Source organism: Colius striatus, chromosome 7 (genome assembly GCF_028858725.1).
Source record: "Colius striatus isolate bColStr4 chromosome 7, bColStr4.1.hap1, whole genome shotgun sequence".
Taxonomy (NCBI): Eukaryota; Metazoa; Chordata; class Aves; order Coliiformes; family Coliidae; genus Colius; species Colius striatus.
In genome coordinates, this window is record NC_084765.1 from 41,979,555 (window position 1) to 42,003,093 (window position 23,539).

The 23,539-nt window shown below is 50.3% G+C and overlaps 1 protein-coding gene across 6 annotated transcripts in view; it reads right to left on the reverse strand.

Annotated features, from left to right (window-relative positions):
• Positions 1 to 5,962: 5,962 nt before the first annotated feature.
• The window catches only part of MAP2K5 (mitogen-activated protein kinase kinase 5), a 136,393-nt gene continuing 118,816 nt past the window's right edge, over positions 5,963 to 23,539 (reverse strand). For 5 of the 6 annotated variants that reach the window (XM_062000028.1, XM_062000025.1, XM_062000027.1 and 2 more), the window contains one exon: positions 5,963 to 6,351. In XM_062000028.1, the coding sequence (XP_061856012.1) occupies positions 6,247 to 6,351 (105 nt within the window). In that variant the 3' untranslated portion in view covers positions 5,963 to 6,246. Of the gene's footprint in view, positions 6,352 to 11,143; positions 11,283 to 23,539 lie in introns of all 6 variants that reach the window. The other variant, XR_009819077.1, reaches the window with a different exon arrangement.

The following is a 23,539-nucleotide window of genomic DNA, read 5'->3' on the forward strand; positions in this document are numbered from 1 at the left end:
GTGCGCGCGGCTTTTAATTGTAATGAATTTCTAATTAACGCTCAACGATCGCCGCACGCGAGAGCCGGGACGTTTGCGGGCTCCGCCGCCGCCCCGGGAGCCCCCCCGGAGCCCACCGAGCCGGCCGGGCAAGGGGCGCGGAGCGGGGCCGCCGGGGAGGCGCCGGGCAGGGCGCTGCGCCCCGACGGGACCCCCCCTCCAATCCACCTCCCGTCCTCCGGCCACCACCCCCCACCCCGGGCCGGTGCCCGCTGGCAGGCGAGGCCGGCGGATAATTTAGGTTAAAACTTAGGAAGCCGTGTCACGGGTGTATAAATAAATAATCAGCGGGGACGGCGGCGAAAGGCCCCTCTCTCTCTCCTGGAGGGCTGCGCCGAGATTGCCACATAAATCACGGCGGTCTAATTCAGTGGAAGTTTAATAAACGCCTCCAATTGGAAATGAATGTTCCCCATTTAACAGTTGTATCAGCACCATATAAAACCATGACCCCAATAAATTTAATTTTAGAGGCCGATCAATCCGGGTTTCTCTCCATCGATCCGACCCGCGGCGGCTCTGCGCCTTTGCAGCCTCTTCACGGCCCTTCCCGGGGAGGCGGGGGCGGGGAAGCAGCGCTTCGATCAGGCTCTTTATTAGGAAAAGATTGCTCCGAGAGGTCTGAAAATTAAACGGTGACATTTTAATTACTGGACATTGACAAAGGGAGCGGGCAGCGCCGCTGCAGCCCGGGCACACTCCGCCTGACCCGGCGTGCTGAGAGCCCAGGGAGGGTGGGCTCAGGGGTACGGGGGGGTGGGAGGATCGGGCCCCCTCCCCGGGGCTCCCGTTGTGCGACCCTCGGGAAGCCCACGGAGCCCTCTCGGTTCGTCCCTGGGCCCCTTCCGAGTTCTCTGTGCGCACACCCTTACCCCTCTCTGTGCACCCCGGCTCTCCCCCTGCCCAGTCCCCCCAGCTCTCCCACCACATCCTCCCCTTCTGCCCACCCCACGACACCCACCGTGCCTCCCCTATGCACGCTCTCTCCCCGCAACACCCACTCTGGCTCTCCCCACGCTGCACCCCGCCATGTGCCTTCAGGTCCCCACTGTCCAAGCGCTCCCCAGCCGCTGCCCCCTCTCCCCTAACCCCCTCCCCGTCCCCCCACCATGGCAGTGCTGTCCCCCATCTGCTTCATTTCCCTGGGCCGGCGCGGCTGCGGGGCTCTGCAGGAACGCAACGGACACGATCGATAGACACGACTTTATTGATCAGGTTAAAGCTGCGCCTTGGCGGAGATGGAGCGGGATGAGCCCAGGGCAGCAATTAACTCTGCCTTGGCCCCGGGGCAGCCGACCAGCGCGGCTCTCCAGGCCCGAGCTGCGGCACTCACCTGGCCGCGGTACAGAGCCCCTCCAGCAGCTCTGGCTTGCCTGCAGAGAAGTTTTCCCCCCTCCCCTCCTCCTGCCTGTAAAAACATCCATTTCCCATTAAACATCTCCTGCTCTGACCGGCTACTTATAAACCTTGAACTTTCCCTGCAGGACTGGCGGTGGGAGCAGCCGCAGTGGGGGACCGGCGGAGCCGCAGCCGCTCCCGTCCCCGCTGAGGCTCAAGCTATAAATCCTGTCCTTAGTGCACGCCGGTGCTTTATGGCCCTGTGCTCTGCTGAAGGTAACGCAGCCCCAGGTCAGTGCAGCTCCCTGGCAGCCACAGAGCTCCCGCCGCAGCTTCCCGCAGGGAGAGCGCACACCCCAGAGCTTTGCACAACCTTCCTTTGATTCATTGTGCCCAAAGTACTTTCATACAGTCAGAGATTGGTTAGTTGTTTTCCCCACTGGGCTTTCCCAGACCAGGCTGGGCACCCGGTGGTGCGGTGCTGGTGAGCTGGGGAAGCAGGATGAGGCCAGCAAGTTCAGGGGATGGTCTCCCCCATCCCTTCAGGTGCACGTGAGCCCCCCAGCCTGAGGTGTCCCCCTGGGAAGGCTGGAGATGGGTTACCCTGAAATAACTGCTCCAGACCTCAGTGTCACGCCACAGGCCCCTGCTCCCCCTCCTCTCTGCTTCCCAGGGCCTGGCTCCCACCGAAGGGACATGGTGAGCAATGAGCTGTAGCATTTGGGGCTCGGGCTTAGCTCCCGCCTGGCGCCCCACAAAGCAGCCTCAGTGGGGCAGAGACCAGGCTGCATGGGGCAGGACTCACCCACAAATAACCTCGGATGACTGCAGAGGGGCTCCTGAGCACCCTCTGGAGAAGCAAAGAAGCTGCAGCTGCTTCTGCTGCAGCTCCCCGAGAGCTGGGCTCACCTGTGATGTGTCTCATCGTGGGCCAGCTCCGGGCAGCTGAGCAAGGATGGGTGTTGTCGGGTTTCTTACAGATTTCTCCCTGCCCGTTGCACACGTTAACGGCAGCACGAGAAAGAGCCCCTGCACAAAGATGTTTTTGTCCCCTAAGAGGCTGAGCAGCCCCGGAGCCCTTTGCAGGGAGGAGGAAGAGCCCGTGTGCACCAGACCCAGCGGAGCCGCAGCCTCTGCAGCTCACACCCCTGCCAGCACAGCCCGAGGCTGTTTCCGTGTGCCCCGGACCCCGGTGCTGCAGGAGCCCTCCCGGGAGCAGAGCCCCAGCTTAGGGTCTCTCAGCTCTTGCAGCCCCTGACCTGCCTCCTCCCTCCTCTTCCTCTCTGCACCAGCCTGGCGGCTCCTTGGGGGTTCCCAGGTGTTGTCCCGCAGGACCACGAAGCTCAGCGAGGCAGGAAAACACAGACGACCCTCCCCAGATTCAGTGCTGCTGATGGCTGCTGCTCTGCGGTGTCCAAAGGATCACACGGAGCTGTTTGGAGCGGTGGCTCCGTTATCACCGTTAACCCCTCGCCGGCCGCTGCGGTCCCTGCGCGCCGCCGAGAGCGACGGGCTCGGGGACCCCTCGCAGCCCTCAACGCCCCGTTTCTGCGTTCTCTGCCAGCTTTCTGTGTGTGTATAGGCACAGACACACGCGCAGGCGGCTTTTCAGGCTGTTATTTGCAAAACAAAGACCGCCACTTCGCCTTTGGAGAGCTGTCAGCGGGAGGTATTTGGCTACGGGATACAAGAACCCAACTAATTCCGTGCTGCCTTTAAGGGCAAACTACCCCAGGCTGGTCTCCCAGGAAGAGCTTTGCCTGGCAAGGACTGCAGGCAGAGGAGAACTGAGGAGACTGCAAGTTTTGGCACAGATGGGACATACATACCCAGTTTTTCCCAGAGCCTGCTGCGTCCACGCTGCCCCAGGAGATTGGCTCCCTTGGTACCACCTGGCTGAGGGTACAGGGAGAGCTGTCAGACTGGTGTGGGGGTGCTGATGGAGTCCTTGAATGAGGTGGTGGGATGAGGAGTGGGACTGGGGGAGACAGTGGGTCACTCAGCCCTCCCTGTAGCATCCACTGATGAGTTAGTGTGGTCAATAGGCACCCCCCACATGCCATCTTCTGAGCAGCACTCACCTGGGGGGTATAAAATCGCTGCATTTTAGCCAAAAAAATGCCCCAACTCAGACTCCAAAAAGTTGCAGCAGGAAGGAGGAGGGGAGGACAACATCCCCAGGCAGCCCCAGCCCCATCCCAACACAGGGAGCAGCAGTGCTGAGCCCCTTCGCAGCACCCAGCGCTTCCAGCCCTACCTGGCAGCCAGGAAGAAGCATCCCTCTTCATTTCCCACCCCTGGAGCTGTTTTCAGGGCTGGGATGATATTCCATGGAAGGCTGGTGGCAAGAGCCCAGGGCGGGTTTCACATGTCCTGGTGATCTCGAGGTCACCTCTGTGTGCTGACAGCCCTTGCACCCAGGCAGGACTCGCTCAGCACAGCCCCACTGCCAGGCAGCACACACTTGGTGCGGGGAGAGGAGCCTGGGCTGGGTGCAGATCTGCTGAGCAGCTGCTTGACATGGGAGGGAGGCACCCAGGAGGGCTAAATCTGCCCAGATCTTGACCCAATTTTATTACCTTCCACAACTTCCCCTTACCTGTGTCCCTTGGTGCTGATGCTGGTGGCAAGAATCGGGTTGAATGGCTTGGATTAGGCTCTGGGGGCACCAGAGGCTCACACAGGACCAGGAGGTGGGTTGGGAGAGTGAAGTGCTGTGCTGGAAGAAGGGGCCCAGCACCCCCTGCACCCACACAGACTGGGCTGCAAGTCTGGACCTCCCATGGGGACCCACCATTCAGAGCCACCAAGACAGGAGGGGGCAGTTTGGGGAACCCCCACATACCTGCTGCTTGACATGGGGTGTGCTGAAGAGGAGCAGGATCGTCCCCAACCTGCCTTAATCTCTCCCCAGATGGTGTCAACCCCTCAGTGAGAGCTGGGCAGAAGTGAGCAGACCCTGGTTGCTCATCCCTCAGCTGCACCCAACTCAAGGACTTAGGGAAGGAAAGAGGACAAGAGGCCTCAAACCTCTCCCTGGTTGTTGGACTGATGAAGTACACTGATGAGGTTAGCACGTGTGCCAGTGAATGAGAACACTGTCAGCCCCTTAACCAGGGGATGTCTCATGTTCCCATCCAGGTTTTGGGGGTGATGTCATCCCCTCCTGACCCCTCTGAAAGCCAGAGGGAAAGCCTTGCTTGGACTGACTTTTTAACTAAATCCAAAGGAGACACTTTTTATCCAGAGCAAGCTAATGCAAACTGTTAGAGATAAATAAATGGAAGAGCTGCCTATAGTCTGGTTGGCTCACAGGGAAGAAATTTGTCTCACTTTAGAAAAAGGACCTGGAGGTACGAGGGCTGTTGACTCATTCATTGTACTGTTATCTGCCAGGGAGGTTGTGACATCAGAGCAATTAAGACAAACTTTAGTCTATAAGTTCATGCCTGCAACCTCTACACTTCAAAAGAAGACAAACGATCCCTCCAAGGAAGGAAACAAAGTCTTTTCCATGCTGCTTCCAGAGGAACACTGAGCATTTGCAGCAGTTCAGGGGGAATCGGTCACCAAATTGCCTTTCATCCCTTTTTTAAGCTGTTGGAATGTAACAAACTTACTCAACTACCTGAGCTTTGCTTCGTGGTTTTTTAGCCAAAGTTTATTACTAATGCAAAGACAAGCAAACAAAAGCCCCAACCTCCTCCACTCCCCCCTCCCCCTTCCCCCAACCCTGCCTCTCTTCTGCCCTCCTCTCTTCTGTGCTGTTCTTCCTTTTTAATAAGCATCTGAACACGAGGAGGACTGATCAAATCTGTGTCAGTCTGTTGTGGAAACCCACAGAGAAAATGCAGGAGTGAGAAACACACGGCAGAGACACCGCAGTTGCTCTTTCCTTTAGGGTAAGAGCAGCCCTGAGAGCCTTTGCCTGACCCAACTGCACCCATCGTGCAGCGAGTTGGAGGCAAGACAAGGACTTATCAAGGTTGAGCTGAGAACAGCAAAATGCTTTGGGAGAACTAAAACCCCACAGCCTGTTCACTGGCCACGAGGGCAAGTGGCACAGGCCAGCTTGGGCCCCTCTGTACAGGCTCTCTTCCCCCCTCCCAGGCTCGTGGGATGCTGTGTAAGCTCCACCATGGGCAGAACCTCGCACCCTCTGTGCTGGGGCTGCTCTCCCTTTGCAGCCAGAGCCCAGCCAGCCCATGTCACAGCTCCAGGGCTGCAGCTCTGGCTGGTGCTCACCCAACTCCCTGTTTAGGAGAGCACTGTCCTCTTTCACCTCACCTCTTTCCACCCTTCTGCATTTACAGATGGGCCGGTGGTGCCCGAGTGTGAACGTCCTTTGCACACACGTTGGCTTTTTGCTTGGCCCACCAAGCAAACCCCAGGAGCAGAGATGCTTTTTCTCTCTCCCTTGACTCCTCACAGTCCAAATACTTCTCTGTTTGTTTGCTTTTGTTTTATACTTAGAACCATGACTCTGTGGCTGCCTGCACTCACAGCCAGCCAACAACTCCTTACGAGATCCTCCCAACACTCATTTTAACAAAGATTAACAGTTAAAAAATACTCTGGAGCCAGGAAATATACAATACATTCAATAACAAAAAATATAGATATAAAATGCTCGCTTTAAGGCTGTGTACAGTTTAACTGAAGATAATCTGAGGGCATTAAATTGCTCAGCAACAAAGGAAACGTGGGAAGAAAATCCCTTCACGTGGCGGGGAGGGAAAAGCAGCAACAAACATCCTGGTGATGCTCCTAGAAAATATTTCTTAGTAAAATATGATCCAGAGAGGTGAAGAGTCCAAAGCAGGGGGCTGGTGCTGCTGGGCCAGAGTGAGCTGTGGCCCTGGGTGAGGCTCACTGGGGTCCCTGTGCCGAGCGTCGCTCCTCCAGCATCCTGCACACCCACATAGAGACGACCTCTGCGTTGCCATCGTTGTACTGCACGACGAAGGGGTGGCCCTGCAGAGGGGGACAAGGCAGAGTTAGGCAAGAGAAACACAGCAAAGGGGGACAAGGCAGAGTTAGGCAAGAGAAACACAGCAAAGGGGGACAAGGCAGAGTTAGGCAAGAGAAACAAAGCCCTTCCTGGGAAAACCCACAAAGGTCTGGGGTTTCATGGAGTTATTTCTAAATACACTGGGACATCCTGGGGTTTGCAGTCATGGAAGTGCAATAAAGCAGCCATTCAAACCAGTGAACTTCTTCATGGAGCCACATCACCCACACACACAGCTCATGGAGGGAGCAGAGGGCTGAGGGAGCCCTGACTCTTTACTGAGGCCTTAGCTTGGCACTCCTTGGAAGTACTGGTGTTTCTGTAGTGTTGTGCTGTGAGCTCTTTGCTTGTCGGGCTGTGCAACTTCTAAATGATGTGTTGGTAAACAGACACCCTGCCACAACCACTGAAGCACCAGTCTGCTTATAAAGGTTGGCAACTTCTCTCACTGTAAAGTTTCTCTCTGGGATGTCCCTGTTCTATGGGTGTTAACACAACAGTCTGCTGTCAGAAGGCATAGACTGAACTGTGCCAACACCTGGCTGCATGAATGCCACATCCTCCGTGTCCCTGACTGCTATCAGTGGAAACCTTATGCCTCAGCCTGTGTGCAGGCATCCCTTCAATGCAGGCTTCCACAAATTAGCCAGGAAAACACCCCTCACTATCCCTGCAAGGGTCACACGTCCGGGCTGTGCAGCACTCAGCAGCTGTAGGCAGAGGAGCGGGTCCTGCACGTGGCACGTGCCATTTGTTAATGCAGAAATGAAAACACCACCTGAGTGTAACGGAAAGAGTTCTTTGTGAGAAGCTACTGTGGGAATTCAGTGTGATGGAGAGAGGGATTAGCTACACAACATTCCCGGCCGTGAATCCCGGGGCTGAGGTGGGCGCTGGGAGGTTGTGGCACAGACACCTCGGGAAAGTCACAGCAACGTCTCAGGATGAAGCAGAAATATGGCCTGCAGTTTCAGCAGCCAGCTTAGGCAGCTCATGTCTCAATCTGGCTCTGTTCCTAGAGATGGGAACGTGCCATCTTCAGATGAATCTCAAATGAAGTATAAAAATCCACAGGAAACCGAGTGCCGCAATTACAGAAATGACTGAAGGAAAAGCAATCGCCAGGAGAAACCATCACACATGATGGAAGCCTCTACTCCAAATCACTCAAAAGCAGCTTGGTTCTTGCAACACTAAACTCCACAGCTCCTGCAATCAGCACCAAAGGAATGGGAGCAGATCTGCTGGGGAGCCTTTGGGGGAGGGTGACGTCCGTGTGGGAGTCGCGGGCGGCCGGCACACGGAGAGTCACCGCGGGGCACGGCAAGGCTGGTGCCATAGGATGGCACAGAGAGCAGTGATGGAGCAGCATTGGGCTAGAGAGAGCACAATCGGTCCTCCCAGCATCAGCTCCAAGCCATAAAACACTTGGTGGGCCAGGGCCAGCAAACACAGGAGCCACTGGAATAAGCCACGCCGTTAGCTACGAGCACGAGGGAGGAAGCGCGAGGAGACAAGGCTACACCAGGCAGGACACTCAGTGGCTTAAGTCTCTCAGCTATGAAACACGTCTTTCTTTGGAATGACTTCAGTGAAACTCTTCCCCTTCCATTCATCTGAGTGGAAGAGACTGCACAGGATCATGCCATGTACCACACTGCAGGCATGGCCACCCCTTGGTGAGCCAATTCAATCAGCTGTTTCCCAGCCACCTCTCAACAAACTGCTGGTCACCAGGGAGCACATGATTAACTTCAACAGCTGCTGACACAACCCAAAGAGCAAACCCCACCATGCAGAGAGGTCTGTTAGGATCTACTGCTGCAGGGACAACACCACAGCACAGCATGGTGCTGGTGACTGGGAGTGCAAGATGCACCTGGACCATGTGTGTGAGATGCATCAGTGTGTAAGATGCACCAGGACCATGTGTGTGAGATGCACCAGTGTGTAAGATGCACCAGGACCATGTGTGTGAGATGTACCAGTGTGTAAGATGCACCAGGACCATGTGTGTGAGATGCACCAGTGTGTAAGATGCACCAGGACCATGTGAGTGAGATGCACCAGTGTGTAAGATGCACCAGGACCATGTGTGTGAGATGCACCAGTGTGTAAGATGCACCAGGACCATGTGTGTGAGATGCACCAGTGTGTAAGATGCACCAGGACCATGTGTGTGAGATGCACCACACCTCACCCACGTTTCCTCCCCAGTGTCCACTCCCTGCCCTTCAATGTCTATGGTAGCAGCAGCTGCTGTTTCAGGCTAGACAGGGAGCAGCTGCACTTGTGGGTTTCCCCTCCATGCTGGTGGCCTCTACTCCTTCCTCGAGGTCTTTCTTTATGGGGTGCACACAACACACAGCCTCTGGGGATGCCTTACACCCTCACTGCAGGCTCCAACCCGATGCCACTGCCCTGACTTTTCCCCCAAGGAAAGCTTCAGCCTGCCCAGTCTATAATTCTACATATGGGGAACAAAAAAAAACCCCATGCCAAAAGTCTACAGGATCTAAGAAACACCAGTGACTAAAATGAAGCTACAACAGCAAGGTCATGGTTGCAGTCTGAAGAAAGCTCATGAGTTTTCCTGTGTAAACTTCCTCTTGTGTGAAAGCCTGGGCCACAGAGACACATCCATGCCACTGACCTGTGGGTACAAGATCACCCCACTCCTGCAAACAGGAGGCACCAGGGTGACTCTTGTGTGATCCCAGGTTTCCAAAGCAAAGTGTGTTCAAAGAACTGGCTCTCCCCTGCTTGCATTTGTCAGTGCTTCCCACCAGGCTCCAGCTGCAAGCCTTTAATTTTATCTCTGAAATTGTGGGCAGCTGCTACCTGCCACTGGAATCGACCTTTCTGAGTTTGCTCTTTGTAACTGCTACAGAAATAGATGTTTTCCCTCAATATTCAATTTTTCAAAGCAAATTGCTTCCTTACAGGTATTCTTAGCTGCAGACAGCAACTTTACATCTGTCAGGGAGCTCTGACTTCCCTACGCAGGCAGATGTGTGCGTGCTCACACTCAGCTGCTGCTGGAGAATGGTCCACCAAGGCAACACCACGTATCCAGAGGTACCAGAGTCCATCTGAGAGCTCTGAGGATGGCAGCAGACAGTTCAGTGCTACCAGGAGAAGATGGATGATCTTAAAATGATGCATTTAAGCACAGAGATGCTCGAGGCACCGAGCATATGGGCAATGTCTTTTTCCTCCCAACACCTGGCTACTAAAAATCTTTAGCTTTGGTCTTGAATGTGTAACATCAGGAACAACACTAAAGAAAGGCAGCAGCCTTTTTTTATCTCCTGCATTTTTTTTTACACCCCTGGTTTTACTTGGTTCCTTCCCACAAGAACAACTGAGGAGAGGGCAGGATTGGGAACCCAGAGACAGGAGTCTCTTGGCATTTATTCCCAGGCTGCCACATACTTTCTGGTGTGACCTTCACAAAGCTGCTGAATCTCCCTCAGCCTCGTGGCTGAAAAGAGAATAAATGGTTCTGCTCTCTCATGAGAGTGCTGGGAGAAGCAGTGCAGGCGTGTTTTGCCCAGCACCTTGGGATTTTTGGGTGCAAAAGGTGTGAGAGTGAAGTAAATGCTTATTCCAAGCAAAGACCTAGAAGTAGCTGTTTCGCCTCTTTAAACAAAACAACAGTCAAGGACACTAGTGAGAACTGGGGAGAAAAACCACAATCAAGAGCCCACAGACAAGGGAGAGCAGATGCATTGGGGCAATTAAAAAGCAGCTATTAAAGGCAGTCCTCTTCTCCCATGAATCTCCTTTATGACGGAGAGGCTCCCTGCAGAGGAAAGCATCTCACACCCAGCACATCCTCCCCTTCCAGCTCCTCCCGACATGCAAAGGGAAACTGCAGGCTGTGCAAGGCTGAGGACATCACTAGCCATGCTGCTCACCCACTTTGCTTTGTTTTGTGAGGTTATGGCACTGAAGCCTGGCCTTTTACACACTCACTTTCCTCCCCAGGCATCGGTTTAACTTGAACCTACTCTCTAGGTTTCCCGTTTTCAGGCCACGCTGCTCTAGTGAGGATTTTTTCCCAGGCTGGAGGGATGCTTTTACCAGGAGCTGGTTTTCACAATCTGGTAGGGGTGGGGTTTTTTTTTGTTAGGTAGGTTTTTGCTTGTTTGGTTTGTTTCTGTTTCAACAGGGAATGGGAAAACAGATGTCCACCAAAGCTAAGGCTACAGTGTCAGTGGGGACCTGCCTTTGCAAATCTCCAGCCCATGGCATGTTCAGGTCAGGCACTGACAGCAGGGAGGTCACACATGGCTCAAGGATATACAACAGCCATGGATGGCCTGCACTGGTGTCTACACCACTACACCTTGCTGCTGTTGCTACCTGACCTTGCTGGATCACCCCTTGCTCAGCAGCATCTCTCCTGCCACAGTCACACCTGCAACTGCACTAAACACACAGGGCAAAGAATCAGGAACAGAACACACACACAGAGCTGTGGACAAGGCACCAGTCCATCCAACTTGCCCTTGGCCTCCTTACAGCAGCATTTGAAGTCTAAAAGCATTACAAAGCAGTCAGCAACTCCTTGCCAATACTTAAACACTCAGCCTTAAGAATACCTGGCAAACCAATACATCCAGCAGATGCAAGCAGCAGAAAATAAGATAGAAAAAGCCACCACCAAACTGCTTCCCCATGCTGGCCAGGTGCTGGCCTGCCTTACCCCAGCCAGGGCTCTGCCTTACCCCAGCCAGGGCTCTGCCTTACCCCAGCCAGGGCTCTGCCTCAGTAGGATCCACGGCGAGTCCTGCAGCACACAGCAGCTCAGAGCAGAAAAGGTCAGGCAGGACGGGGCCAGGGATAGCCCCAGAGTGAGTGTCAGGCAGCCTAATTTTGTGTGTCAACTCTGAAAATTAGATAAACAATGACAAACCAGGCTTTTTAAATGAACTTGTCTCATCTCGTTCTCTTGATAAAGGGTCCATTGCTCAAGTTGCAGGGTCCCACCAGACAGGTTAACTCCTTCAAAGGGGAGCACCTCACAGACAGGGGGTGTAAGGGATTTAAATATCTGACATGAAATTAAAAGGGCAGTGCCCCCCTGAACACACAGCCCTGGCAATTCAAAGCCATTGCTCACAAGCCATCAATCATTTAGCTCAGTCAATTAAACTGCCATTATTCAAGGGTAAAAGTTCCGTCATTTTACCCACCCTTAAAAATGCAGCAATTGGCTTTCATGGCCTTCTCCTCCAGCCTGAGGAGTCTCTGTTTCTGATAATAACCCACCCTGAGCTTGTTGCAACAGACTTTACATCACATCCTCAGCAGGGCTGCAGACCCACAGGCCTTTTCCAGCCCCAAGTGCCCCCGTGCAGCTCTGCTCTGGCATCTGCTCGCCAGCATTGCTGGTAGGAGTGAGGCAGAACTGTCCAGGGAAGATCCAAGCACACAGCCCTAACACAAGGCCTCTGCATCACCCACAGTCCCAATTTGGGCTGCTCAAATCCTTCCAGCTACTTAGTCTCATGCAGACATGACTATCTACACTGCCTCTCATGTGCAAGCCCAAAGAAGGTGAGAGCTTCATGAGAGCCTATCCCATAAATAAGTTCCCCTGCCACTGCTTATAAAGGGTTTGTGTTTGGGTAGTTTGGTGGCCCCGGACTAACTCCTCAATGCTGCCAAAGGACAGGCACACAACAAATAACACCCATCAAGCAACCCTGCTGTGGTTTCAGAGAACATTCCAGTCACAAAAGAAGCGAGTGTTTATGGTGAGACTGGCTTGAGAGGCCCGTGCAGTGGGCAGCTACTGACCTTAGGCAGGATGCTGGCAAAGGACATTCCCAATGTCAAACACCAGCCAGTCACCAATTTCCTTGTTCACTTGCAAGAATGACAGGGTGGTGTTCCCTGGGGTGGAGAACACAAGGGGGATGGGGAGGACACAGACATGAACCTTAATCCCAAATGGTGCTCAGTGACTCTGCTCTTTCCTGACAGTGCATCCAGATCTAACCCACAATATCATCTCCTTAGATATAGTTTTCACTGGGGCAGTGAGAGGTTAATGGGAGAGGGCAGCACGGCTCTGAGCTCTCCTGGAGGATGGCTATGCCAGGGTCAGTGCTTGCTCCCTGCTAGGAAGTGCTCAGGGGCACCTGAGCCAGCATGGAGAGCTGCACTGCTGCAGGAGGACGTGAAGGTTAAGGGAAGGAACCTGTGTACACCACCCTACATGCCCTTGGTCTAAGGGGTAGCTGTGGCCCGAGCAGCAGGTTGCAAAGGGAGCAGCACCGTGGCTTTCCTGCTGCAGAAACTGGGAGCTGCCTGTCGACATCCTGAGCCCATCTTCCCTGCAGCCAGCAGCCAGCTGCAAAGGCAGACATTAACCTAAACCCTATGAATACAGAGGAGGAAGCAGAGACACCATTAGAGGGACCAAGGTCTTACGTTAACGACTCCATGACAGCCCAACGTAACCACAGCGCCCAGCAAATTCAGAGTGACAATGAAAGACCTTGCACTTAGGCAAGGTGTGTAGGGAAGCAGCAGCACTGCTGTCACTTCCAACAGTGCCATCCTTTCCATCTTCTTTTTTTTTCCACAGGCTCTCCTCTCAGCCTGTGCAGCTAAAGGACTTGTGCTCTGTTTATTACCAAGAAGCACAGACAAATTCTACACTCCCTGTAAAAATCTGCATTGGGAACAACAAGAGCCACAGTAAAAAGATCCCAACTGTTGCAGGCACAGCCTATCAAGACAATGGCAGTGCCCTCAGACAGCATTTCAAATACAGTTTATTAGCGTGTGATATGAAAAGGGTATTTTTATTGCATGATATAATGCAATGGGACCTTGGGCGCTCTGCAGAAGGACCTTGCACTCAGAAGTGTAATGAACCCATAGTCCAACAAACATTATACTGTACATTAACCTATCATTAATGGCACATTAGGGCTAGGGGCATTGCACGCTTGCTGGTCAGGGCTCCATCAGGACAGTATGGAAGAAACCACAGTCTTCCCAGGCTCAGAACAAATGGAGAAAATAAATATTACTGATGGCTACAGGCTGCTTTAAGGGAAGCTCACTCTCTGCTTAACATGCAACCCTGATGCCATTTTTTAAAGGGGGGAAGGGAGAAGACAATGCAGCAGTTTATTAAGCGGCATTAGAAATGGCACGTCACCGCTCCGCAGCATCTGATGTCTCTGTGGTGCATCAGATGCATCCACACAGAGCTCTCCCTGCACAAAACTGGGATGCTCAGAACACTGAACAAAACTAACACTGGAAACCTGGTCCCCTTCCCTGCCATTCCCTAATCCCTGACGACACTGGTAAGGCTTCCCTGGCAGTAGGAGCTGAGCCCTGTCAGGAGCATCCTGAGCCAGCTCTGCGCTGCCCAAGGGACAGCTGGGACCTGGCTGCACCCATTTCCACACCCCAACACCTCACCTCAGAGCCACTCCTCACAACTCCCACCCGTGCCTGCAGCACCCCAGCGTAAAATGCGACCAAATCAGGACACTTTCTCATGCTCCTGAATCAGCTGGGACGGCCCATGCCTTCCTCCACTGCAGCTGCTCTGTTGGTTCAAAGATAAGCTCCATCAGGTGCCCACAAGGTTAAACCAGGAAAGCCTGGCTGGTTGCTCCTCTCTAGCTGGCAGAAGGAGCACCAGTCCTGTTGGAAAATAAGAACTTGGCCGTGAAACAGCACATGGCAGTCATCACCCCAGCGAGTTCTCCCCCTGCCACCGGCGCATCTATGCCATTTACAGCTCTTGTAACTAACTGAGGGCACGTGCTCGAAAGGAAACTCTTGCTCATTAAACGAGTCAGACCTCCAAAAGGACAAACCCAAGTCTCAGCTCTGGAGCTGTGCTACCTTCCCAGGACATCCAGAAACATAAACTACTGTGTAATCCAAACTGCCCTGGGCTGACCCCGTGTCCCCCTCTAGTGACCTCAGCATGTGTAAGATTTCATCCCTCTACCACTGCTTCCACTAGTGGAGGGTTTTACATCTAGAGCTCCTGCCTCCAAGGACAAGCCAAACTAAATGCTGTTCTAATTATCTGTGCCAGCTATCCACGAGGCCGATTTCTGCTCCCACAGCCAGGAATAGCAGCGAGGAATCCTCTGGCCAATACTCTATCGCCGACTCCCAAAACATCGTTAATTCACAGGCACAGAAGGTGTCAGAGCCCTCCTCGGGGGCTGCTCCGTGCAGCAGCCTCCTCCCTCCATCGCTCGTTTCTGAGGCTTGAGTGGGGTGAAAAACCTGAAGGCTTTGGACTCACATGGATCCATGGCCGTGCAGAACATGTGCAAAGGTGAAAAGAGCTTGCAAGGCACTAAGTGTCATCTGGCTGTTGCATCTTTTGCTTTACCTTTGCAATGTTGGGCACGCGAGTGACCCTTTACAGAAAAGGACAAGTGCCTGAAGCAGCAGCGACTGGGAGGCTTCACATGCGTGTTTAGAAACATGCCCTCAGTGTCCCAAAGTGGCAGCAAGGTCAACCCTTGCTTTGAGAGATGCTCCAATCCAGAAATGAAGCCTCCCTGTCTGCAGCAAGGGGACCACAACATGTCAAGTCGCAGCAAGTTTAACCGTAAAGCACCACCTTCCCCTGTGTACTTGCACGGCTGCGCTTCATCTGGGACCAAGTGTTTGCTGGCCCAGTTCTGTCTCCCAGTTCCTGTCCTCAGAACAGAGAGTATTCAGGGCAAAAGACTGCCTCTCGCTGTGCTTGGTGAGGAACTGAGCATCCCCAAGAGCCTGTTCTCAGCTGGCTGCTGGAGTGGAACAGTCCATAGCAGGGGCCAGAGACACGGGGCTTCAGTAGGTCTGCAGGAGCGCATCAGGAAGCCCGAGGGCACGAGGACTCCCAGGGTCAGGAGCACCCAGAAGGTAACGTTTTCACAGAGTTTCTCACCCCCACGAGCACATCACCTGTGGCTTCTGCCAGCTCAGAGAGCCAAGGCCCCGTTAGAGCCCAAGGCCTAGAGAATGGTGGGTTAGCAAAGAGGGGCTGGGAAGCTGTCAGTCAGCGGCGTTCCCTGGGTGCAGAGGAAGCAGGAAGGTGAACACACCCCTCAGCAAAATCAAGTATCATCAGTCTCCCTGAAGTTTCTGCTCCCTTTCCTGCTCCTGTGCAGCTCACAGCACAGCCCCAGCCCGCCACGGAGTCCCACGCAGAGCGGCGGCTTTTGTTTGTTGCGTGGCCTCCCTAACATATGCTGTAATTAAAACCTTGATTACTAAACACTTTATGACAGACAATACAGTTAAAGCCTACAGTTAGGTCAATATGTGATTTAGATTTGCCATTTAAAAGCTCTCATTTAAATCTTGCATACATTAATCACTACCACACTTCAATGTTCTGATATCCACCTGACTACACTATTAAAATAAAACTTGCTGCCCCAGGGAAATCCTACTTATTCTTAATTGTTTCGAGGCTTTGATGGGCTTTTAATCTAAGATTAATTTATGCAATTTTAAATAACTCTTCTTATGATTAATAAGCTTGAAAATTAAAAGGAGTCTAAAGCAATTATAATGAGCATTTGGTCATAACCTCATTAGGAGAAGGAGTGAAGGATACAGCTCTGGAATTCTTACAAGACCACAATTTAAGGTTACTTTCAGAGGAGTCAGACAGAGTTCTTGCAATTGCAGAGGCAGATTAGCTTAGGTCAGCGTTAGAACCGTGGCTATCCAGATTAGCACACTAAGGATTCGATCCCTCTGATGATATTTAAGACAGTGAAAGGATGAGACAAAATATATCAAAGATAAATGGATAACACTACTAAGCAGTGAAGGCTTGGAGCTATATTTCTTCTTCCTTGGGCTACATTCACTTAACTATTTGTAGATCATTTTTTTACCAATGCCCTCTAACTTTTTAGGCAAGAAAGTTAACTGCAAGTGATCTTCATCTGCTTCTCAGTAGTTTTGTTGTTTGAATTTCCCTGAAATGCACAGAATTTGCCTATATATATTGCTAGTCCCCAAGTGGGGAGTGGGACAAGAGGAAGAACAGCTTAACCTACACCTGCAAATCTCAACCTGAAGAGGAGCTGTCCATGTATCACACCCGAATTTCCATTTCCAAACAGCAACACACAGATCCTTCCATTCTCATTAAAAGCCTTCTTTCCACCTTCTTCTGAAGCTCCTGATGTGGGCCACAGCCCAACACTGTACTGGTGGCCCTAAAATGTCTTCAGAGACCCCTCTGTGCACTTGACTGATGTGTCCAGGCTGGCAACTCATCACCAGGCCAAGAGGGAATTTTTTTTTCAGGCCAGATTAGCAGGAACTAGTGCAACTGCTTTGACTTCTATAGCGTGGACTTGACCTCAAGCAACTCACTCACCCCCCTGCTCCTTATTTTCGGGACCCCAGGGTGTCGCAGGGGTGTGTACACGGACGGGTCTGATTCTTGCTGTTCTCTTTCTGTGGCATATACCAGCCTTAAATTTACTAGAGAGTATTGGTTTTGGCTGTGGCACAGAGGAGTCTATTTGCCCATCTGCAGACCATTCTTTCCACAGCAGTTTTGCTGTTGATATTTTGCTGTTAAACCCTCAACAGCGCTTGGCTTGTCTCCTATGCTTAGCCAACGAAACCAGCTCACTCCCAGGAAAGGTGTTTTTTTATGTGTGTGACGTCTCTTAAAACTAAGGCAACTGAAATCTAATTGGAGGGTGCTTTTTGCAAGTGCCACCGAGGTTAAGAAGAGATGTAGAAAAGGAATAGAGAGCGTGGCCCAAGGCTGCCAGGGTATGTCAACATTAGCAAGCTGTCGACAACAGAAGCAGATCCACGGAGTGAAACGGTTGGTGCAGTTGTTTCAGGGATGGGAAAGGTTTTACTTCTGACCAGCTCTGGTCTGGTGTGGACAGAGCTGGGGATCATTAGGTGCGTGCCTGGAGCACATCTTCTGGTTTGGTTTTGTTTGAAATCGATCCAATTCATTAGCTTCAAGACCTGTCTGTGATGAGAATGAGAAGAGTGCTAGCTCTGAAGAATGGATTTACACCAGAAACCACACCTGACCTGAACTCTGACGTTAGTGTACACCTACCTGCAGAAGTGCCTTCGGCTCGTGCCTCAGCATGAGCACTGGAACAGTCTCACTGACACCAGATAGAGCCAGTCAGACATGAAAATCTGATGTGCTTCCTTCACACGGGGACTAAGTGTTTCCCTGGACTGGGAAAGAAGGATGGAAAAAACACTTGTTTTGTTTGATGTTCTCAAAACCGATGTTTTGAGAAACTGATTTCTACTGAGAAGGGAAAAAAAAACATCTAAAAAATCAAACAGAAAATCACTAAGCTGGAGTAAACTGAAACAACCCCCCGATGCTTCGCACCAAAACCTTGGAGTACAAAATGCTGAGCACACACACAAGTATATAGTTTAGTGACAAGGACCAACAGACCAAAGAAACCTGCAGAAAATCATCTGCCTTGAAGCACTTTGCTGGCGTTTCTGTGCTCAAGTTCCTGCAATGGAACGAGCTGCCTTTTTAAAAGCACCCTGTATAACCATATCCTGCTTTACACGCCTGCATCTAGTGCAAAGCGCCAACGCTCTGTTTGCCAGGTTTGGTAAAGGGATTAAATAAAGTGAGTTATGAAATGACCAAGCGTGAACACGCTGTCAAATCGCCCCGTCTCGGGAGCAGAGAAAGGACAGATAGGAGACACCGTTGGAATAAACGTGCTGAAAACAGAGAGAAGGCAGCAAAATATATCACCACTAGTTGGCTTGGGGGGGAAAAAAGAGATATAAAGCGTTCCTTTGAATCTCTCACAAGGTGGCTGAAGAAACCACCAAAAGCATTTCCATCCTCAGAGTTGTTTTCATGCCGTCGGGAGCCCTTCCCCGGTGGAAACCCACCCTGATTTCCACCAGCCCAGCGTTTACCCCGGTGTCTCCCGTTAAATCCAAACTGGCAGATGCACGTTTATGGGACAATGAACTTTTCCTCAGCCGTGCTTTGCCGTTACGGCCTTCATAAAGGCCTGTGCTCGGCAGCTGCCTCGGGTGGGAGCGCGAGCAGCCGGCGCCGGAGGAGAGAGAGAGAGAGGCCTCGGCTTCATGGAGGAGAGGGAAAAAAAACCCCATCATGTTTAATTTAAAAATTAGAAACTGGAGCAGGCTGTGAGCACAGAGGTTGATTGAAACAAAATTTAAATTCCTGTCAAGCCCATTTAAACACAGGGGCCCTTCATAGACAATTAGCTGCTCCCTGTGAATGCTGAATAAACTCGGGCCTGGTCACTGTTAGAAGAGAGCAGACCTACTGTGAGGAGCTGGAAAAAAATTAACTAAAATCAGGCTGTATGAAATATTTAGCCTCCCAGTTTATCACGGGGGTTTGGAAGTGTAAACAAGACAAAAATCGATTCCTCGGTGCCCTCCAATCAATCCCCCAAAATGGTTAGGGCATCTGTTTCTGCTAAATTTTGTTTACTCTGGCAGATTTGCCTTAATTGCAGTTGTTTATCTCCCATTGTCCCCGGGGCCCTAATCTCCCGATTACTAATACTTAACACTCATTTCACATCTAAAGCTACTTCTAATCCTCAACAGGTTTCTGGGGCTCTTAAAATTATTGAAACGATAGAGACGGGAGATGCAACCTCTTTTGTGAAAGGCACATTTTCTTATCTACTACCAGCTGGGTCCAATCATCACCAGGGATGGCTGCAACAAAGGTGCTAAAAGGCTCTTTCACAGGCACTGCTGCTCCTCTGGGGATTCAGAGGATAAAAAAGAGCTTTGATGGGGAAGAGAGAGAGAAAAAAAAAAGCAAGCCCTGAACAAGAGGGCTATAACAGTCCAGCCAAATAAAGTTACTGTCATAATCAAATGCTGTCAATCACAATGAAAATCCAATTAAAAATCTTTCAGTGCGGCCCTCTTAAGTAGAAAAATGTCCCCTATTTATATGCATTTTTTGTCGACCACACAAATTAGAAAGTAGTATTAATTGATTTTTTTAGTACTTTAGGCCCTGATCCTCCAGCTGAATTTCTATGGAGTTGCAAGAATCAACCGGCACAAATCTGATTAAGGGATTTGAGGCACAATGCATACAGGTCACTAAGAAGCCATATCTCTATCTCCTGCTTTATACTCAAGCTTATTCATAGGCAATTATTACTCTTATTTAATACTGCAGGAGTGTCTGGAGGTGCTAATCTGAACACAGACCCACAAGTAGCTGGTACTACACAAGTGCCAGCGATTTTAATCTCTGCCCCGTGTTTGAATAAACGTCTAATTCTGGTTTCATCACACAAATAAATACAGAGGCTGCAACAGTTGCCTGTTAGAGCACATTCCTTGATGAATTTGCAATGAAAAGGAAGGGCAGCTTTAAAGATAGGGCTCTCATTTTGGAACCATTAACAGGTTTTTGTTGTTTGGTGTGGTTTTTCTAGGGTTTTTTTTTTTAGTGAAATAAATACACAAGGAAGACAGCTGACATGAAAGCAGCAACAAGAGAAATGCACAACTTCCCAGTGTCTCATCATTGAAAGATCTGCCCTTCTGCTACCAAAATGAGCGAGGTGTAAATATTTGTCTCTGTGCCTGGAGAACTACAGAACCATCGAAAGTGCCAAATGCAACATTTGCTCAAATTAAACTGCAAAGCCCAGGAGACTCAAGAAACCAAAAATATTAACTGTACCACTCTAAGCTGTTGCCAATTTGTTTTTGTCCAATTTCCCTGGATTTTCAACCCTTTTTTTTCCCCAGCCAACTCGAGCTGTTTCTTTTCACATTTCACTGGAAAGTGCTCGTGTATTGTGCTGCTTTAGGGCATGTTAGAAAGTCAGATGTTCACATCTCCTGTGAAAAGTCAGTGGCCCTATGAGCAATGGGACTGCAGAAGACACAGAATGAATATCACACCTTCAAAGTCCAACGCTCACAAGTTAACCTTGACACAATCTTAGTCTCCTGTAGTTGCTGGATTCAGTGACACTGATGGAATGTATTTCTCCATTTCAACAGCTGGCTTCTCAAGTGACAAAGAAGAAGAACAAACCATAACTCTAATGATAGAGACAGCTGCTTTTTGGGGGGTTTCTTTGAAAGACAGGGGGAAAGATCCACCACCCACCTTTCCCCGTTTCAGCTGAGTGGGGAATAAGTTGAGCAACACTGCCACCTGAATGAATACATATTCTTTTTCCTCCAACTCTTGAGCTACCCTGAGCAAGGAAGATAATGAACACACAGAAACACGAGCATCCTGAGCCCTAGTGTGAAATCCTAGCATCAATGAAGTCCATATAGATTTTGACATTGCCTCCAATGTAGCCGGGATTTGTTTCCTCTCTGTCTGAACTGACAGACATTTATCATACATATTTCATGGTTGGACTTGGTGATCCTAAAGGTCTTTTCCAACCTAAACGATTCTATGGTTGTGTATTTACAACAGCTAAAATACTTGGCTCTGCATTTTTCCCTTGGGAAATGGAGAGAGTGCCTTTTCCTTCACAGCTGGCACACGTTTTGGTGTCAGCCCCTTGTTGTGGGGTGAACAACTCGCAGCATTGTGACACGGGAGAGTCTAAATGTTTGCAAACAAAGCCATCCATCACAGGTTCGAGCACAGACAATGTTACATTGGACAAGTCTTCACTGACAGGAGATCCTGCACAAGAGAAAAAAAACCCCAATGTGTAGCCAAAGAGGGAAAAATTCTTGCCTCACTGTGATCCAGCAACGACACATAAACATCTAGACAGGAGCAGCCAGAAGACGTTGATCTGTAAATCTGTCTTCACAAGACTGATGGGATGTGCTTGTGAAAAGCAAAGTGCAGAAGATGGTCTCTCCCAAAAGATGATACCATCAAAAACCCCCAACCTTCACCTCCACCTCCAGCTCCTCAAGGATGCCACTGCCGTAACGCACCAGCCACAACAGCAGCTGCTGGAGGAAATCCCTTTTATTGACAAGCCAAAGTGGCTGTATTTTAGTGGCCTTATTCTGAAGGTTTATATAAAAATCCACGGAGGATTATGCTGATCCTCCCTTTGTTTGTTTAAACCATAAAAGTGTTTCCTAAGAGCTACAAAACAATGGTTTAATACACCGAGCTGCAGACAAGTTCAGCTCTACCTGGGAAGAAGTGCTACTGGCTGGATCCTCTAGAATTTAGCTATTCATGATATAGCTACTTAAAAACCCCTCACTTTTAATTTCCTACACTTGTTGGAGACTGGGGAACAGCCATTTTTTGCGAGTCTGTAATATCTTGACATCTATCTGAAAAAAGCTCATGGTAGCTGATGAGATCAGGGTTTTCTGGCTTAAATGCCACCCCTGGAATGGAGAGAGGGACTGCTGAAGGCAGAGAACTGGGAAATTTCAGAATGGCACTAGGCATTAAAATAAAGAAAGAACACGTTTAGCAGCAGATCGGTGGCTTTGACACAGATGATGTAGTTTCCCACACAATTTTCTAAATGGATGAGACACCAACATAAAAAGCATGAGTAGTTGAGATCTACAAAAGAGAAAAGCCATTAAATGTGTTTGAAACTTGGAGACTTGCACACAAATTATTAGATCTGTGCAAAAGGAATCAAGCTCAGAAGGTGACTGTATCCTTGGCCAGAAGCATCGCCTCTCCCTGCCCAAAACTTTCCTTGAGAAATCAAAGCAGTGCTTTAAAGACTACACCTTTATGCATCCATGGGAGAGCATAATGGAACAACCGCTACATGCTTGACTTCTGGTATTACAAACACAATTTCTTTAGGTAAATCACTTCTGTTTAAACAGCCAGATGTGTCGAGTTCAATGCTGCACTAACAACAAAAACCCGACGAGACTCTCCAACGCTTCTGCTGGCTTTCTGAAAAAAAGAAAAGAGCTTACAATCTGCAAAATAAAAGGCCAAGCTTCCAGCTAAAAGAGAGATTTTAAACAATTACCAAAGCAGGAGAGTGATATCATAAAGGCAATTTCTGCGCTAGCTTGTTTTCTGAAACTCTCTTTGCCTCTGAACAGCTAGAACAGATAATAACTATTAGTAAATCAAACTCCTGCAATATCCAGCTGTGTCTCACACATTTACATACAGATAGAATGGGTATATGTTTTTAATATGTATGCGATACGTACTTTTACCACAGCTGAAGTGCACGCTACAAAGGAGGAGGAGAATGGGAATGGAATCAGCATGAGATAATAAAGTGGCCTAGATAAAGTATTAGCCAGCGATTGATCTCAAACAGGGGATGTTGCTTCTCTCTGACCTGATTACTTACTATGCATAGATTCCATTAAATAGAGCTTAGAATGGAAAGCTGCTGAAAAATACCGTAAGTACAGTCAGATCTACAGCTTTCTGAGGCAAAGCAGCCCAGGGATGCCTACCCATCCACTCGGCACCAGCAGGCGTTTCAACCTCACCCCTACCGCCACATCACACTCCGCGCCTCTCTACGCCGGCCTTTCCCCGGGAGCCAGGCTTGTGATGCCAGGAAACACCACACCTGAGAGAAAACCAGGAGGCTCATGGAGAAACAAACCAAAAGAAATGAAAGCTTTACAGAGGAGAACCGTTGAGATGTTCTTTTCCTAGTTGGGAAGGGAGAGATGTGCGACAGGAACACGCTGAGATGTTGTGTGCTCTCCCCTGGTGCTGAACCAGGGATGCATTCAGTTTAACTCACTGCAAGCCCTTCTCTTCCAAAACTGCGAACAAACTGGAGGCAGAAGAGCAGCCACTGCAAGCACAGGGTTCGGAACAACCACCAGTGGATCATAAAGGCCGTTCTTTTCCTTGGATGGGCAATTTTCCCATTGCTTGGTGAAATCTCCTGTGGAACAAGGTGGTTCACCTGAAATAGTCTGAAATAACGAACCCACTGACTATGTGAATACCGAGAAACCGCCGTTGCACTTTGGTTTGGGATGAGTATACAGAAGCGAGAGCACAGTGACCGGCGTGACTACAGGAGCCTGGTTTGTGTCAGCCGATATGGAAACTGGGTGTTCGCTTGCACCAGAGTATCTATGGTACTAGAAAGCCTGACTTCTTACAGGAGTTTCACACAGCCTTGGCTTTGGCCCTGTTTTCTGACAATATGTGCATAG